Source organism: Sander lucioperca, chromosome 16, assembly GCF_008315115.2.
Source record: "Sander lucioperca isolate FBNREF2018 chromosome 16, SLUC_FBN_1.2, whole genome shotgun sequence".
NCBI classification, from domain to species: domain Eukaryota; kingdom Metazoa; phylum Chordata; class Actinopteri; order Perciformes; family Percidae; genus Sander; species Sander lucioperca.
The window spans coordinates 19805832-19824753 of NC_050188.1; the positions used below are offsets into that span (position 1 = coordinate 19805832).

General features: G+C 42.1%; 2 protein-coding genes and 1 long non-coding RNA gene across 5 annotated transcripts; 2 read left to right on the forward strand and 1 right to left on the reverse strand.

The window, feature by feature from the left end:
* The first annotated feature begins 3811 nt into the window (after positions 1-3811).
* matn1 (matrilin 1) lies at positions 3812-8775 on the forward strand. Of its 2 annotated transcripts, XM_031323219.2 has the most exons (10): positions 3812-4087; positions 5468-5652; positions 5750-5914; positions 6001-6223; positions 7142-7264; positions 7369-7541; positions 7633-7864; positions 7962-8114; positions 8222-8302; positions 8425-8775. In XM_031323219.2, the coding sequence occupies exons 1-10, from the start codon at positions 4000-4002 to the stop codon at positions 8472-8474; spliced, it is 1473 nt and encodes a 490-aa protein (XP_031179079.1). In that variant the 5' UTR covers positions 3812-3999; the 3' UTR covers positions 8475-8775. The 2 variants fall into 2 exon arrangements, with proteins under 2 accessions (XP_031179079.1, XP_031179080.1); XM_031323220.2 differs by lacking the exon at positions 7142-7264.
* Positions 8776-9121: 346 nt separating this feature from the next.
* LOC118493437 lies at positions 9122-10861 on the reverse strand. The gene is made up of 2 exons (XR_004895393.1): positions 10797-10861; positions 9122-10623 (listed from the first exon to the last, which is right to left on the reverse strand). It is a non-coding gene; the product is annotated as an uncharacterized LOC118493437 (long non-coding RNA).
* On the forward strand, positions 9890-18772 carry sesn2 (sestrin 2). Of its 2 annotated transcripts, none has more exons than XM_031323217.2 (11): positions 9890-10583; positions 11913-11978; positions 12558-12746; positions 15388-15570; positions 15970-16197; positions 16424-16556; positions 16648-16763; positions 16937-17020; positions 17573-17679; positions 17768-17912; positions 18137-18772. In XM_031323217.2, exons 1-11 carry the CDS (start codon positions 10242-10244, stop codon positions 18221-18223), a joined length of 1680 nt encoding a protein of 559 aa, XP_031179077.1. In that variant the 5' UTR covers positions 9890-10241; the 3' UTR covers positions 18224-18772. The 2 variants fall into 2 exon arrangements, with proteins under 2 accessions (XP_031179077.1, XP_031179078.1); XM_031323218.2 differs by lacking the exon at positions 9890-10583 and adding an exon at positions 10935-11083.
* Positions 18773-18922: the final 150 nt, after the last annotated feature.

An 18922-nucleotide genomic window follows, 5' to 3' on the forward strand; every position in this document is an offset into this window, starting at 1 on the left:
GCACTGTTTATTCTTAGTATGTAAGTCGGTTGTGAGGGCTTGTGGATCTAAATCCCTATATGAAACTCCGCCTCTAAAAAGCTGAAGGCATTTTCTTGAGACTAGAGAAGACGTTTGGTACCATTGTGTCATTTTTGCTCTCAGTGGTGAAAGTAAAACAAATTAGTTTCCTGTCTTAACTCTAGTTAATATTACTGGTTCGTAGTCCTGCTATATGTAAAGCAAAGTTTGAAGTGAAGTTGGATGATGATGTGGGAGTAGGAGAGGGAACTGTTTGATGAGAGCGAGGAGGAGGTGGCAGGGACCAGGGGAGCAGATAAAGGAGGGGGGAGACGGAGGAGTGAGGCAATGTGTTAGTCTGGGAACATAGTAGGAGGAGAGCTGAGATGAGCTGTTGCTATGGGAGGAGAAGAGGATGATGGGTGGGCTCTGCCAGCAGGCGTGGGAGGGAGAAGAAGATGGGGATGAGGGAGGAGTGTGTTTGTAGCACAGGGGGTTCTGGGATGAACAGAACTGTTGGTTATGTAACTGCTGTATTTGGGGTTTTAATGAACCTCTCTCTTGCTGCTCACTGGCCTCTGAGCTGTTACTGTTGGCAGGAGAAGCGCAGCATAAACACACGCATAAAAACTTCATTTCTCAAACTCGCTTGCATAAAGAAACACACAACACATTCATTTCAGGAATGAAACCCTGAGTGTGAGAAATCTATTCAAACTCAGTGAAGTAAAGTTTTAACGCTGGAGTTTAGTTTTATTTGTGTATAAGGTGAAGCCTATCACTGTGTGTATCTGTCTCTTGTGTCAGATACACAGTTGCAGCTTTCTTCACATGTGTGTGTCAGTGAGCTTGCATGTGTGACTGAGGAGGGTTTCATGTAGGTTTAACTTTGTAATTAATTTTTCTAGGACTTCCCTGGTGTGAACAGAGAGTGCTTAGAGCACAGCCTGAGGGCATGTGTGTGTATCTGTAGGCACGTGTGTGTGTGTGTGTGTGTGTGTGTGTGTGTGTGTGTGTGTGTGTGTGTGTGTGTGTGTGTGTGCGTGCGCGCGCGCGCGCATGTGCATGTATGTGCATGTATATGAATGTATATGAGAGTGTGTACAGCAGCACAGGTATGGGATGCTTCAGTCCAACCCAATTCCACCGTGTCAATATTTATTCAGTATTCTGAGATTTGAAGAAAGGGAACTTGTTTCAATATTTATGGATGTGGTCAAACACAAAATCCTTCCAAACCCTGTGACTGTATACACACACACACACACACACACACACACACACACACACACACTGCTTTGATACAGTCAAGTAATGGAGTTTATTGATATTAGTGGATAACGTTTATTGATATAACAGATTGAAAGTAATAATGTTGGTTGTGGAACAAAGCTGAAACATGGTTTGGAGATCATCCAGTGCTTTGGTCCTCTGGTTCAGATGACATTAGGGTGTTGACTTTTAGTTTGTTTTGAAAAGATACAACAAATAGACTTGTGTTGGGTTTGGAGGAACAGGGAACATGAGGCAGAGTGGCTGTAGGAAAACAACAACTTACTGGATAAAATGAATAGATTTGCCTGTTCACATGCTGTGTAAACATGAAGACAAACAGTGGAAGGCCCAGATTTGACCGAGATAAAATATCTCACCTCACTATGTTGATAGTAAATATATTTACTGGGAGTTGTGTTATTTGAATGTGGCCTTGTATACAAAAAAATGCCTAATGGCATGCAGTGTAGCTGAGATGGAGGAATGTGTTTGTTTTAGACTTGTTTCCATTTACTCTACAGGTCTGGCAGTGCTATTGTGATGAATACTCTCAAAAATGAGCTCCCCGCAGTGGTTTGGCTGTTGGCAGTGAAAGAGGACTTACAGGAACATTTCCTATTTTCAGTAAAAAAGCAAATATGCTGTGTCTTTATATTAGATTTCTATTTTGCTACTAAAAAAGGATAAGGACGAAGAGAACAGGGGGGAACAGAAAATATCTGAGCTTTTGGGGTTATATTTGCAGAATGTCAATCAACTTGAATTGGTGCTGAGTTAGAAAACCATTAGTGCTGAAAATGATATTAATCAACAACAATTTTGATAATCATTGAATCTGCAATCAAGGCTTTTTTATTATTGTTATTTTCTTGGGGTTACATAACCTGTGTGTGTGTGTGTGTGTGTGTGTGTGTGTGTGTGTGTGTGTGTGTGTGTTTGTGAATCCACTTTATGTTTGTGTGCACGAATATGTGTACGTGAGTGTCTGTTGTGTCTTCTCTTATAAGCCAAAAAGCCCATTCCAAGAGATGACATGCTGTCCAGGAATAACATCTCCAATCTTTCATCTCCAAACCATCGACACCATAACACGCACGCATGCGCACACACGCACACACACATACACACACACACACACACACACACACACACACACACACTTTTGATTTTACAGCTTGTTCAGTTCAGTAGGAAATCTGTCTGGCTACTTACTGTACAGTCTGAGCCCAAACTCCTCTTCCCCTCCCAGACTTACCCCCTCAATTGTGGCTTGTTCAGGTTGTGTGTGTGGGTGGAGGTGTGTGTGTGTGGAGAAGGAGGAAGGGGAGGTGCAGAGGAATGCAGGATTGGGTCGGGTGGAGCGGGATGTCGGAGGGAAAAGAGGGGTCTCTGTTTAGTGTGTATGTGGAGTCTATAGAGAGATTAAAGACGTGTGTATGCGAGTATTGATGAAGGTGTGTTTTCCTACTATGTTTACTCCGTTGGGGCCCGCCACTGACCTGACAGTGGAGAGGGGAGTAACGGGGAAATAGGCGGGAAGAAGAGTCAGGTTGAAAGTTTTTTTGATCTGGTTGCAATCAGGGAATCTTTACCTTCTATTTTTATGTTTGTTGTGTGATCTGTTCTTAGTAAATTTGATCTTAAAATATATGTAAGTCAACGCTTTAAAAAGTTACAAAAATACAAAGTAGGACGGATAGGAGATAAAATGGATAGGAGAAAATAAACAAACAAATGATAGAAAAACACAAAACAGTTATGTATAATTCAGGAGCTGAACTGAGCTGAACTTAAGAATCCAGGAATTGGCATGTATTGAAGGTATACAAAAATACATGCCTATGCAAAAATGCACACACACGCCTCCCAACGTGCAGAGCAGCGGGAACACTGTGGGCTGTGTATGGTGGCTGTCCTTCACTTCCGCACCATAAATGTGTGTTTGCTATACGAGGGAACACGGGGAGAAAAGAGGAATTCATGTTGGTGTTTATTTGAGCTTTGGCCAAATCCAACCTGGGGCGGCTGCATTGGCGCACAGTCTGCACCAAACCCCAGCCGCTCCTGTACCCCCAGCCACACACACACACACACACACACACACACACACACACACACACACACACACACACACACACACACACACTGTACATGCTCAGGTACTTGAGCGAACACACACACACACACACACACACACACACACACACACACACACACACATAAAAAAACACTGTACATGCTCAGGTACTTGAGCGAGCGAACACACACACACACACACACACACACACACTGTACATGCTCAGGTACTTGAGCGAACACACACACATAGACACACACACACACACACACACACACACACACACACACACACACACACACACATACCTGTCCATCCTAACCATATCAAGGTGTGTTTGTCTTTCCCTTCCCACCATTTTAGGTCCTCCCAGAGCAGGTATTTCCCTTTTTTACCCACGCACACACACACTTTTACACACACACTTACTGCAGCTATAGAGGGGGGGGTGTCTATGGGCTGAGTGTGTGAAGCACTTGCATTGATAACCTGCAGCTCAGAGTCACTCAGTCTCACTTTGTGGCCATCCCCCTTGCCTGGAACTCCCTTCGCCCTGCTCTGTCTCCTTTCTTGCTTCTCACTCTAGGACTGTCTGCGGACACGCTCAGACTCCTGCGTTTACTTGTCACCCCTCGGACGCTGTCACCATGACACCAACCCCGCCGTTGTTCCTGCTGCTGCTCAGCCTCATAGGGGCTCAGGCCACCGTGGACGTCCGCACGGCCGCTGCCATGGGTAAGAATGATGACCTTTACCCTTAAAGTTGATTCTAACTCCAGATCTCTGATGGTGTGATACCTGACTTAACACTGGTTTTCACTCCTTATCCTTAAAACAAATTATTCAGAGGACCAAAACCTCAGAAATAGACATTATAACATGATTAAGCTAAGAAAATACTTGACTTTATACATAGGTAACAGAATTTTAGGAATAGAGTCTGACTTTAGTTTTTCCATAAATCGGTATAACGGTATGATGTGTTACATTGCTGTAGAGTTTTATAAATTCCCAGAGGCAACAGAATTGAAGCAGAGGAATGGAAAAAGTCAAGTATTTATTTATCTTAATCATATTCTGCATTGAAATTTGGTCTGGATAATTGCAAAAGAATAAAATTCCACAGTTATATTATTTATATATTTTTTAGTGTCTTTGGGCATTTATTGATTTGGCGTGATTAGTCAGCCAGTGTTCAAGACAGCAGTGGTTATTGTGTTGTTGCTGGTGGTTGGATGGTGTACGTGCACAGTTTGGATGACTGAGTTTCAGGATGGTGTGTGGCAGTTGGTACGCTGTGCAGATGTGTGTGATGTAGAAGTTGGTGGGAGGAAAAACTGAAGGGAGGGAGAGATGTGAAGGGTGAGAAGGGAGATCAGTGATGTTAAACAAACACTGGACGTTTCAGTGATTAATTTAACGACGCCTAAAATGCCTAGACCCTCACTGACAATCCAACACATCCTCCCTGATGCAAACAGCTTTATTACTATTATTACTACTACCAGACACTATCACAAAAACAGTTTTCTGTATTTCGCACACACACATAAGGTAGCTCCATCGGGTGTTTGCAGCTACAGTTACAGCTGAAAAGTTACAGCTTTTTCAGCAGAAATGTTTGCATCAATATAATGAAAATCTTATCTCAAGATACACTTTTTTCTGAGCTTTCAACCACATCTTACCCTCTTCCTGATTTTGTTCAGTTGTCATTTTAATACTAATTTATTAATAAGATTATCTAAGAGGTCATTTTTAATATATTTAAAGCAGGCGTCTTCTCATTTGTTCTTTCTCTGTCCTTCATCTTTTGGGTTTTTTTTGCCAAGCATTTCTCCATCTCTCCCTCCACTCTTGCCACTCTCTACCCATTGCCTCCCTGCATCCTGTTTTTCTGTTTCCTCCCACTTTCTCACCAGCCTCTATCCCCTCCCTTCTCCTCTCAATACCTCCATTCTCCCCATGCTCCTCCCCCCCCTTTTTCTTCCTTCTTCATCAATTTCATTTCTTTATCAATCTACATGTGTGAATCATTTTGTGGATGCACATTTGTTATGCAAACTATTAAGAAATGAATACATCATAATCTCCTTTCTGTCCTTTCATGTGTAGCGGCAGGTTTGTGCAAAACCCGTCCCACAGACATTGTGTTCATCATCGACAGCAGTCGGAGCGTTCGCCCTTCCGAGTTTGAGCAGGTCAAGGTCTTCCTGGCTAAGGTCATCGAGGGGCTGGATGTTGGACCCAACGCCACCCGTGTGGGAGTTGTCAACTACGCCAGCCGCGTCAAGAACGAGGTATGGTGCTCAGCTAGCCTAAACTAGCGCTGAGCAAAGTTTTTATTGATTGGTTAAACTATTTAACATCACTGACCTTGCTATCATGCAACTGCAGGTGTCTCTGAAGACACACCGCACCAAAGCCGGGCTAATTAAGGCTGTGACCAAGATCGAGCCCCTGTCCACTGGAACAATGACTGGTCTGGCCATCCAGTTTGCCCTGAATGTGGCCTTCAGTGAGGGAGAGGGCGCTCGTGTCAAATCTCCTGATATCAGCAAGGTCAGACACACATTTACACGCAGATCAATATATTCCATCATTATGACCATAATGTTTTTTCTAATTTTGCTCTTCGTTCTTTGTAGGTTGCCATTATTGTGACAGACGGGCGTCCCCAGGATAACGTGAAAGATGTGGCTCAACGTGCACGGGATGCCGGTATTGAGATTTTCGCCATCGGTGTGGGACGTGTGGACATGAGCACTCTGAGGCAGATGGCCAGTGATTCTCTGGATGACCACGTGGACTACGTGGAGAGCTACAGCGTCATCGAGAAGCTCACCAAGAAGTTCAAGGAGGCCTTCTGTGGTAAGATGGGAGGAGGAAGTGGGAGAAGAAGACGGAAAGAGGAGGGCTTTATTGTTTTAAATTAGAGGGACACATGCAGAAAACAGGGATTATAGTCGTGAGTGATGGAAATAGACAAAGACGGTTGAAAAAAATTACTGTCAGGACGGGTCATCATCATCACTCACTCATCACTGTGGAGAGAGCTGTCTGCTGGCCGCCCTATACTGAGGGTAAGGTGTCAGGACTGTCATCTTTTCATTCCTATATGTTGTTCCCTCCTTATGTCCTCAACACGACTACAGTATATGAATTTAACCGTTCAAAGTCATTAACAACACTCCCACTGCACGAGGGCATTAGGGCAGGAACAACCTTAAAGGAAGTAAATTTGCTCCTGTTCTTCAGTCAACTCTCACATAACCGAGAGGCGAGACTCTCTCTGTAATTACCGATCCATTAGTGACAATCATTAAACTTCTAATTAGCGATGCCCTTTGGCTCTCCCAGTCTGCGACAGTGTTGACTGCTGCCTGCCACTTACTTTGCAGCAGCCACTCTCGCTGCAGATGTTTCGTCCAAGGGCAGAGCTGCATGATTGCAGTGTTGGATTGTTATTGGACGAGCCTGTGCCTCACATTTAGAAACAGACAAACGGATCTTGTGTATTTAAGGCTACTCCAATCTTTTCCACCTGTTTGTTTTTAAGGATCCACTGGATTTGTGCATCATCCACGCATATTCAAAACTGCAGGTCCCAGTGGATCCTTAAAAATGAATGCTAGATTTTCCCGTTTTCAAACTGACATAGTTTCATTCTCTCCTCCTAACTCCAACCCCCCCCACCTGACCCCCGCCCCACCTCTGTGTGTGTCTGTGTGTGTGTGTGCCTCAACATATATTCTACTGTGTGTTCTGCACGCACACACACACACACAGTGTCGGACCTGTGTGCCACCGGGGATCATGACTGTGAGCAGGTATGCATCAGCTCCCCCGGATCATTCAAGTGTGCCTGCAAAGATGGCTTTACCCTCATGGACAATGGTCGCAGCTGCAGTGGTGAGTGCGTGTGTGTGTTTGTGTGTGTGTATGAAAGTATTTGTCCAAGCGTGACCACTGTGCTACCAGAGTAACGTGCCCCGTTGTGTGTCTGACATTACCAGCTTGCAGCAACTCTGCGACAGATGTGGTGTTCCTGATCGATGGCTCTAAGAGTGTGCGTCCTGAGAACTTTGAGCTGGTCAAGAAGTGGATCAACCAGATCGTCGACAAACTGGATGTTTCTGAGAGCAAGGCTCATGTTGGACTGGTTCAGTACTCCAGCTCAGTCAGACAGGCACGTGTCTGTGTTTGGCATTTTAGTGTCACCTCATTATCGACCTCCTTCTCTACTGTATCAACGTCATGTTTTCGTCTCCCTCCCGCAGGAGTTCCCCCTGGGCCGCTTCAACAACAAGAAAGACCTGAAGGACGCTGTGAAGAAGATGGCCTACATGGAGAGGGGAACCATGACAGGCCAGGCTCTCCACTATCTGACAGACAACAGCTTCAGCGCCAGTCAGGGCGCCCGGCCTGGAGTAGCCAAGGTGGGCATCGTCTTCACCGACGGACGCAGCCAGGACTACATCGGAGATGCCGCCAAGAAGACCAAGGAGCACGGTGAGAGATTACTTCTTAATGCATGAGTGTAGTATAAGCATACAAAGCCTACTTTTACCAGTCAGATGAAGGAAACCTGTGTATGTTTATGTTACAGGTTTCAAGATGTACGCTGTTGGAGTGGGCAACGCAGTGGAGGATGAGCTGAAAGAAATTGCCTCTGAGCCCACTGGAGAGCACTACTTTTACACTGCTGACTTCAAGGCTATGACCCAGATCGCCAAGAAGCTGCAGATTAACATCTGTCAAGGTCACACATCATGATTATATACAAACATTAATATAACAGTAATATTGTGTTATTTCACTACACATACTGGTACAATAACTCAGAACTTGTGCTTTCTATTCCCACAGAGGAGGACCCCTGCGAATGCGACTCCCTCATAAAGTTCCAAAAGAAAGTAGAAGAGGCCCTACAGGCACTAACAAAAAAATATATCCTTTAGAACGGGTGAAACGGTGTGAGAATATGATGTTGGGAGAGAGCGCTTTAATGTTGTTATCATATTTTCTGTCTTGTTTTTCTCCAAAATTGCTGTCCTTGACAAAAATCTTACTAGACAGTATGTCAAAGAGGATCGCCTTGCTGGAGAACAAGATCGTCTGAGAACTCACATCGCACTCTTTCATATACATCCACACACACCCACGTACACACACAAACAAATGTTACTTCCTGTAAAATACTAAGGAGGAACCTGTGTGTGTGAACCCTGACCTCTGCTTGCATCCTAAGCTCTGCCCCCTCCTCTCTCGGTCTTACCTCTTCCACCCGTGGGTCTCCTGGGACACGAAGCGCCGGTTGCCATGGGGACCATGCCTTTGGGTGTGCTCTGAAGGTCATCTTTTATAGACAGCCTGTGTGTTTGTTAATAAAAGTCTTCCCTCATAGGGAAACGGTGACGGTACACTGAAGGGTTTTCCTTTGTTGCTGCCACAATGTTGAATTTTCCCAAACCCCACAGTCTGTGTCTCTAAACGGAGCAGCACATCACCCTCACTTGTTTGTCTGTTTCTGTCTTTTTCCTATCTCTTCTCTCATATCTTAAGGCTTCAACTTTCTTCTCTTAGCCCCACACCTATCATATATTATATATGGTATAAATATATATATACAGGTAAATTAATATAAGATATATGTCTGATAATAGGGGTACACCATTGATGTTTTTTATTTTCCTAAATAAAGGTGATTCAGGAAGTAAATTATAAATTGTGAAACTATTGTATGCACTCACAGACACAAAGCAATTGTCACTTTTACACAGTTTTAGTTAATTAAATATAAATAATATAACAATTTAACAGAATATTCCAATGGCTCCAAAATGTGGGCTCCAAGGACCACAAGGGCTTAACAGGTATTTCCAGTAAAATGGTGAACCCAAAGATCTCCAAAACTTTAAAGTAATTCTGCATAGGGTCTTTGAAGTAGTAAAATTCATCCTAGATGGCAGTGATCAGGACCAAACAAAGAAGGATCCATACTCTAGTGTGAATTTTTGGGGTTCCCTGTCAAGAAAAGGTTTATTCCTGCATTAGAGTGCAGCCATGGAAGTAATGTAAACAGTAAATTTGTCAATTTAAGACATTGCCTTAGGCTCTGGTAAGTATGATGGGCATTTTTCATTAGTGTTGACATTTTATAGACTACATAATAATTGATCAATTAAAAGATTAATGTGCAATACTACCTTTGCTACAGTAAACTTATAGTAGTAGTAGTCATATAAACTAGTATTTTTTTTGAAAACTGCAAACAGGTTTTATATATTTTCATTATTGTATTTATTATTTACTATTAGTAATATATTAGTTTTAGCATAGCATTTAGTAACATTTAACTCAAGCATTTAAATGCAGAAGGCCACACTTCACAAAAAAGCTAAATAAAACCAGTTAAATCCGCAACAAATTATAGAAGTGTATGCCAGAAACCAGCACACTCCTCATAATACATAAATAAGTAAAAGGTTAGTTGAATGGTGCAGAAATAGATATTTTTCATTAGTGAACATTTTCAGTCACGTCACAATGACGTTGCATAAGAGGGAAAAAAAAAACTCCGGACTCAGGAGAGCTGAACGAAACTAGCTTAGCGAACCAACAACAATAACCGGTAGACCGTTTTTACTGTCAGGCAGCCGGGTATGTATGAGAGACCTTTGAAGGTGGTCCGTCTGCGTTCATAATTGGTGGAACACAAGAAACTGACACCTCCTGTATCCGGCACTTAAGAAAACCAACGTTTGCATCAAGCGAACGTTTAAGGTTAGGCCAATACTTCTGCTAACAGTAGCTAGCGGGGACGTTAGGTAGCTCAACCCAGGTACTTCAGGAGTCACTCCGATGTGCTTCGGGACCAGTACAAGAGATGGCCAGTAATCTTGCGGCAGGCTTTACCTGCCATGCTAACGGAGAAAGCACACCAGGACGAGGGTCCAGTTCTGGCCGCTCACGTCGCCACCGGTCCGAGTCAGAGTCCGATGTTGGCCCGACTGACAAAAGCTTAGCACGGCTGTGCAGCAGAGACGAAGAGGAGCGAGCAGCGGCTCTGGAGGAGCTCAGCCGAGGGGTTCTGGTGTGTTTAGAACTGGACCGGCCCGGTTCGGCACAGCTGAGTAAACAAACACTCCTACATCTGCTTCGGCTGTCCCGGTCGTGTCCACTGCAGGAGGTTCGGGGGAGAGCAACCGAGCTGCTGCGAACCGCACAGGTAATGTTGCCATACTATTGAGTTTTCTGCTTCATAATGTCTGCAGAGTAGACCAGAGGGAGACACAATAATTAAACCGCAATGGGGCACAAATTCCCAGCCACAAATATTGCTTAATTGCTTCTTATCATTAATTCCAAGATTACGTGAATGATTGATTAATAGTTGTATGGTAACTTTGAAGCTGGTCAGTCACAGTTATCAGCTGATTACCACTTTCTATCAGATTGCTGGATATTTCATCAGACGTTGAACTGAGGTGATGCAAGACTCTGGTGCTGTGTGACTGTGCACAAACAACAAGCAGGCCAGACACTCCCCCTCCCGGTGCCCTGAAAAACACACCAGACACACCCCCGAGGCTTTTCACAACCCACTGTAGCTTCTAGAAATAAAAAGTCAGGCTGCGTTTGACGCATTTTCAGTTCATGTGTCTTCTCAGTTGGAAGTAACAAGCGTAGACTTGCGGTATTCTGCTGCCGGGCCTTCCAATGATGTCTGTGAGTTTATAACGCCTGGTTTGGTTACAGATTGTATGAACTGCCTGCGAGTTATGAAACGGGCTCTCCAGTTACAGTACAGCTATAGCCTAACTAGTCTAGTCAAGGTTGACGGTTGAAACTGTGTGCAGATCTTCTCATTTATTTTTAAATGGTCTTTATTATATGTATGACGTCCGTGTTATTATTCTGAATCTATTTATGTTCTTGTCTGTTGCAGTACTTTGCTTTGTTGTTTGTAATAACTATGTATGCACCGATCACCAAGGCACATTCCTTGCAAGTGTTACTTGGCAATAACTTCTATTCAGATTCTGAAGTGTTTAAAAAAAGGCAACACGTACTGTTGATTCATTAACAATCCAACCTTTTAGTTGTTTGCTCAAAACTCTTTTTAAAAAACTTTGATATGACGTAATGTATACGATTTTAGACATTTCAATGTAAAGCTCAAACAACAAGTCAATTAATCGATTTGTCGATCAACAGAAAAACAATCAGGGACTATTTTGATGATTGATTTGTTTATTTTTCAAGCAAAAATAAACACTCGGTAGTTTATTTTGAGATTTTGCTGCTTTTCTTTGTCTCTTGTGATAGTAAACTCCATATATTTACCTTTTGGACTATTGATCAGACCAATCAAGCAATTTGATAACATTATCCTAAGCTTTGGGAAATTGTGATCAGCATTTTTCACTATTTTCTAACATTGAATACAATAGTTCAAGTGATTTAATCAAGAAGATAATTGTCAGATTGTTCAGAAATTAAATTAGTCATCATTCCACTGTATAATTAACTTAACCCTCAGTGTCTTCCTTCTTAGGAACAAGGAGTTGAAGTACCTCGAGCTCTGGCCTCAGGTCCAAGCTCCTTTATTCCTGCAAAAGAGGTGTGTGTGGCTTGTTTTTAAAAGTACATTTTGCTCCATTAATAAAGATATCAGCGGTTATATTTGATTTCCAAATGAAAACACTTGTTTAAATTGTCTTCCAGATTTATGTTTGTAAAATGTTTTGAAGTGTGAAATTCAAAAAGAAATCCCATGAGTCATGGGGCAGTGTATAACGCTGATCACCAGATTTTTTGTTTTTTTACCATATATTTATTGTTAAAACTATTCATATTAGAGATGTTGTTTCACAAGTGGATTTCAGTGTGGCTCACAGCTGGCCTCTATGTTTATTGCAGGCTGGCATCATGATCAACAGTCAAATCAGTGCAAGTATAAGCAGTGTAGCTAACTATTCTGCCGCAGTACGGAAGTGGCTGTAATATTAATAATTACAGTCAATGGTTGCTTCATGTCATAGAGAGAAGCAACTGCCAAGATATGTTGCAAAAGCTGATGACTAAAGATGCTGATTTCGTATCTGACTCACTGTCTTCTAGGCAGGTTATTTCCGTCTGTAAGAGAACGTTTTACAGTTGTCAATTTGAACATGTATTTTGTCTTGTTTTTTCTCTTCAGATATTGAAGCAAGGGCTGGACCAAGACATCCTTATCGAATCTTTCCTTTCATTGGGTCGCGTGGACCACATCACCATGGTGATGGCATTGCACCCTGCCTACCTCAGCTGCTTCCTGAGGACCCAGCATGCTTTGTTAGAGATGGATGGTCCCTTGCCCCGTCACTGGAGACATTACATTGCTGTTATGGTAAGAAAACCACAACATATGATTGTTACTAGTGACACCTATCAGCGCTCTCAGATCAACGCCAGTAAGAGCCTCATGTACACTCCTGAATGTTAAACTTTACCTTTTGTCTTAAAGAGACACAATAGAAAAGCGCTTCAAATCAAGATCCAAAAATGCTGTTGACTATTTTGCAGTCAACTGAATATAAAATTGAGTCTGCATTTCCCAAAGGGTTCCATGCGAGGAATGCGAGCTTGAGTAGTTCAGGTTGTTTGATGACTCAATTTCTTGGTTTTCCCTGTAAGACCAACATACGTGACAAAAGTACACTACAGCAGAATATAATAAATGGTTAAAAAATCAAATTTGTAGGAGCAACACATTTTTATTAATGAAAATACTGAGGTTGGCAAAATCTCTGATATTAATAGATGGTCTATTTTCTGAGTGCATGAATGGAGGACATTTGACCATAGCATGTCTTCCTAAATGTAACCACACAATCAGCTCCCAATGAGATTGTAGTCATTTGTTAACTAACTATAGCTGGATAGCTTGTAAAGAATTGTAACTAAGCTCGGTAAGTCAACAAAACGAAACGGTAGAGAGTCCCGAATGAGATGCAGGTACTGTATGTTGTTGCATTGATCGGTATATTGCTCGATTTGCTGTTTACAATGTATTTTAGATCTACACTCAACCATTATAGGGTTATGTTAATAAATATAGGTAAATCAAAGTAATATTAGTGCACTTTAAAATTGTCCTTTTTACTATAAACAGATTATATTGTTGTTGGTTAGATTTCCCAATAGGGTGTGCCGAGCTAAATGCTGCAAGAAGTGACACTGCAGGTTAAATCAGAATGTCAAAAAAGTGATTACTTTCTGATCTAATTCATAAGCCTATGATAAGTGTTTAAGCAGTAGCAATTCTGTGTTTGTCTTGTGTTTTATTTGCATCTATATTCTATTCTTTTTGTGTAAAATGGCAGCAATGAGAACAGCTATACATGCTCTAAAGCCTATAATTGGTCTGTGAAAGGCCACAGGAAGTGTGAGTCTATCCTTTCAATGCTCCGACTAGATATTGCACAACTAATAGCCTAAACATTCAAAGTAATGGCAGACTCTGCAGCTATTATTTTCACTTTTTGTGACCAAGTCAAATGTGCCAAAGTGTTTTTCTTTCTATTTACACACACACCTACTGTATTGATTTTGACTTTATGGGGATACCATTTTTCCTGCCTTCACTAGTAGTTGGACAAAACCAGTATTGCAGTTATACAGTTATATTAATATTGTTGTAATGCTGTTTCCACTGCAGCTGACTGCTTTTACAGTCCCTGTCAGTTCAGCTGTAGTGACCATTTAATAAATGCCTTTAGACAGATTCATGGGCTGAAGCAGTCCTTTTAGTGAAGTGATATCACTACACTTCAGCTTTTCTATATTTCCAGCAGAACCTCTCACAGTGCCATAGCTAGCTGCGAACAGCTGCAGCTATTAACATTAATGGAGCTGCGCTGTAAGTTCGATTTATGTGTGCCAGTTACTGTAGCAAGCACTGACAGTAATGATTATTGTCAGCCCTTGATCCTTAACGAACCATAATCAAACTTGTTGTTCTTTTTTTTTTTTTTTTTTGCTGGAGCTGTGAAAACACTTGACAGACAGTTATTAAAGCTAAATATGTTAAACCGTTTATTCTCTTATTTTTAAAGACATTTTACACTATAACTTTCTACACACCTTGAGCCAGATGTTTATATGCGATATTATTATGATGCTCCACCTTGGAACTGTGTCTCAGGTTATTGAAGAAGAAGAAGAAGACATACTTTATTGATGCCCAAGGGGAAATTACATCTTTTGCTTCATCAGTGTTTCAGTGTCCATTAAAAGAATGGCTAAAATTGAGTTATCCGAGTACTGACTGATACTACTGAAGTGAGACTTACTCTGATATATATAAAGGATCTAAAAGTTTTGCTCTAAATAGACATAGACAAGTTATAATAAAGTAGTCAAATTCTAAAAAAAAATGATGTCAATACATTCAAGGCATGTCTCTTTGCTCTCTGTCGAAACAGTTAGGACCATTTAAGGAACTAAAATGTATAAAAATAATTCTGTAGCTGTCCCAATCAATAGTTGTAGGTATATTTAAGGATACAGTGGTAACTGTTGACCATTGGACAAAAATGCAAATTTTGAAAGTGATAGAAAAGTCAGGAAATAAGATATTTTTAGGTTGTAGGAACCTAAAAACCTCTTTTACTAAGGAGAAAGATGACTGATGCAAAACGAACTTAGTTGGCAGGTCATTCTCTGCTTGAGGGTTAACCAGCTACTGTATCATAGCGAGCCACTAACAGGGTCTGCCAAAGACTGCTATCCTTTCATAAACATTTAATGACTCTCATCACTCATATATTCCTCACATTAGCCGCCCTTTCACTTCAGAAATGCCAGTCATTAGACTCAAAATGATCTACTGGTGGAGAGATTTAGTTGTGTTGCTTTAACCTCTGTGCCTGTTTTATATTAATGAGCATGGGCAGTTCTTATGCATTATCTAGTAGTTGCTATACACAGACCACCGATTGAGCTTTGTTTTTAATGCATGGTGTACCATGTTTGATTATGTTCCACAGGCTGCAGCTCGACACCAGTGCTCGTACCAGGTGCAGCAGCACAGCGCAGGCTTTCTAGAGGCTGGAGGGGAGGAGAGCTGGCTGAGCGGCCTCGAGCATGCTCCCACCAAACTCCGCAGCCTGCAAACACTCAACAAGCTGCTGGCACACAGACCCTGGCTCATCACACAGCAGCACATACAGGTCAGACACTTTTTAATACATTGGATTTTTGACTTCGGCTGTATCTGAAATTACTTGCTCACTATATGTATATATGTATTCTACTGTAATTCAACAGTCCATTAATAAATATAACTTTTGTGATGCAATTTGAGGCTTTCCTTAGTGTTTTTTCATGTTGAATTGCACCATATTGTCAGGTGTTCACTTAGTTTTATCCGTCTTTGTATTTGGTTGCAACTTAACAACGGTAAGAGTCTACAGCCATGCTAGCGGCTTTGTGAGGCTGTAATGTAGGTCACACCGGTGTACAGCTAAATGCTAACATCAGCATGACAGTGGTGGTGTTTAACAGCTATAATGTTTATAATGTTCACCATCTTAGATTAGTTACCCAACACCTGCCACTCTGCCCTGCAGGAGCTGGTGTGTCCCGGAGCAGAGCCTCGCTGGTCATTCGCTGAACTCATCCATGCTGTGGTCCTGATGGCACATGCTCACTCACTCTGCTCTTTTGTGTGGGGCTGCAGCTTAAACCCTGAACCCGACCACATTGGAGGTTATACCTTCCAACTCCCATCACCCAGTCACCTTCCTCGTTGCCCTCATAGCCCTCATAGCCCTGCTCATGAGGACGGCAGGCAAGAGGTAAGTCAAGCAGGAATTTTCCCCCTCAGGTCTGACAGGTCTAAACTTCACAATGTCAACAGGAGAAGTACAGTAGTATTTGGTACTTTCCAGCTTTGTTTCACCAGTCACACCAGTTAAGTAAAAGTAGAAGACAAGGCATACTTCATATTGTTGATTTACTGTTTAAAAAAAACAAAGTTCTAAGTATATTCCTTAAGCTCGACTCTCTTTTTATCTTCTCCAGTTGGTTGACGGAGTGATGGAGGTGGAGGTCTTGATGCAGAGGATGGTGGAGCTGCAGCAGCAGGAGGAGGAGTGCACACAGGAGGAGATGGTTACTCGCTTTGAGAGGGAGAGGAGCGAGAGCATTCCAACTGGTACAAATGTTGTTTATCCCATGTGTCACTCTGTCATTTACTTGGTTGACATTTGTTTACTTACTATTTCCTCTTTGTCGTGTTTGTTTAGCGGTGGTGCGGGGAGCACCACCTGACCTGGTGCTGCGTCTGGTGGAGGAGCCAGAGTTCAGATATGAGGACTTTGCCCCCAAAGGAGAGCAGTCACCACCCACCATGAGAGCCCAGGTAGTTTGGAGCCTTTCTGGTTGTTTAAGTTCAAGTTGGTTATATTTTTGCAGATTAGGAGACACATTCCCAAATTATGTATTCATACTTCAAACAGTATAAAGGGCCTGTTAAGTGCTTGTGCTAAGTTGCATAGACCTGGGTTTGTTGATGTTGGTGTCTGATGTGTGCAGGACTATTCATGGGAGGACCACGGCTTCTCTCTGGTCAACAGACTACTGCCAGACATGGGCCAGCTCCTGGATGAAAAATTCCAGGTACCCTCACCTTTAACCTTGTAGAAGTACACTAATAAATACCAATTAGCTGATTTAAAAAGTGCACAAGACTGCTGTGCGGAGAACATGACCGGTTTATCTGCTCCAGGCAGTTTAAGTGTTACACAATGTTAAGTAACTAAAACCAAGATCTGAAGGAGATAATGTGGGCATACATACTTGTTTACACACTTGCAATGAAACCACTTAGTGTCAGGAAAGCAAGTGGTTGGTGACTACATGTGTATAGGAGAACAGTGGTTCCTAACCTGGGGATCGCAACGTAATGATCTTTTCTCTAATGTTTGGGTTGTTCAATGAGTGAAATACTGGACAGTTTTTATATTCCACCATCTGAGAAGGTAAAATTACTCTTGTTGCTTTGGGGTCACAAGCAAATAAAAAGGGTTGGGATGGGTCATTGAAGATGCATAGTTGTCTACACCCTACACAACCCAGCAAAGGGATCAGCAGGGCACACTGGGAAATAAATATGACCAAATATTGAGCAGAGATTGAGCATATTATGGGATGAACTGTGTGTTTTTGCAGGTCGTAAGCAACTTGACCTACAACAGGATGGCCATGCATGAAGGTGTGGACACTCACACTCTGAGAAAAGCTCTGTGGAACTACATCCACTGTCTGTACGGGATACGGTCAGTGACACCCACAACGCACAACAACATTTAAAGTTGGGTTTTGTCTCTGCTGTGTAACTAACTTTTTATCATTGTACCTGTGCAGCTACGATGATTACGACTACGGAAGTGTGAATGTGCTGTTAGAGCGCTCTCTGAAGGTGTTTGTTAAAACCATGGCGTGTCACCCCGAGCAGACTACAGCACATATTTACCATGCCTTCTGGAGACACTTCAGACACTCGGAAAAGGTATGAATGAGTTCAAACACGCACCTGACCCAGCCTCTTCAGCCACAAAGAATGAATCATTTGACATTTCAACACGTAGTCTTCTTTGGTACCTTCTCATCAAAGAATGAATATTTGACATTTCAGCGTGTCCTCTCTTTTTTTCGTTCAGGACTTGAAAGTGTGTCACCTAGTAACCTGAAGGTAATGACATGCCTTTTTCTCTCTTTTTTTTTTTTTTGCAGGTTCATGCAAACCTAATAGTGATGGAAGCCCGGCTACAAGCAGCCCTTCTTTATACCTTACGAGCCATCACACACTACATGAGATGACACACTCTCTCACACACATTGTTTTGCAGATGCCACGCCAGCTGTGACGTAACACACACACACACACACACACACACACACACACACACACACACACACACACACACACACACACACACTACAGTGAATGTTTGTATATGCATATCTTATGTTTCAGTGTTAATGTTTTGATGCTGCTTTGCGACTGGGATATCTGATATTAAAAGTTTGTTACTTATTTTGCACTGAAGTTTATCAGGTTTTGTTTCCCCCACTTGAGCCTCAAGTGTTGTTCTGGCACATTTCTGTCACACACAGACATATCTACATGCTACATGCCAGGAATGGAATTGGGTCTGGTATAACTAAATCATCATCATCATGTGATCAGTGATTATTTGACATTTCTGTTCAGGCTAACTGTCTGTCACCCACAGACAACTGCTGTTCACCACATCATGACTACTCAGGCCTCGGCCTCTGTCTGCAGCACACAGAGGCTGAGATCATAAAATAAAAAATAACTTGTATTTTTGTATACAATAAAAAGTTACTTTATCAAAATTAAAACAGTGTGTTGTGTCTTGACATCATTTTCTAACAAAAACAATGCGACAAAACATGACTTGCATAACATTACATTTTTTATATTTTATAATCCAAGAAACTCAAGGACAGCTCGTAGATACTTCTGGATGTGTTGCAGCAGGAGTTCCATTG

Bases quoted from the DNA above. Each gene is read 5' to 3' on its own strand.
- matn1 (XM_031323219.2), top strand. From the start codon at position 4,000: ATGACACCAACCCCGCCGTTGTTCCTGCTGCTGCTCAGCCTCATAGGG. The intron at 5,653-5,749 runs GTATGGTGCTCA...ATGCAACTGCAG, and splicing joins CCAGCCGCGTCAAGAACGAG to GTGTCTCTGAAGACACACCG. The intron at 6,224-7,141 runs GTAAGATGGGAG...ACACACACACAG, and splicing joins GTTCAAGGAGGCCTTCTGTG to TGTCGGACCTGTGTGCCACC.
- sesn2 (XM_031323217.2), top strand. From the start codon at position 10,242: ATGGCCAGTAATCTTGCGGCAGGCTTTACCTGCCATGCTAACGGAGAA. The intron at 15,571-15,969 runs GTCAGACACTTT...TCTGCCCTGCAG, and splicing joins TCACACAGCAGCACATACAG to GAGCTGGTGTGTCCCGGAGC. The intron at 16,557-16,647 runs GTACAAATGTTG...GTGTTTGTTTAG, and splicing joins GAGCGAGAGCATTCCAACTG to CGGTGGTGCGGGGAGCACCA.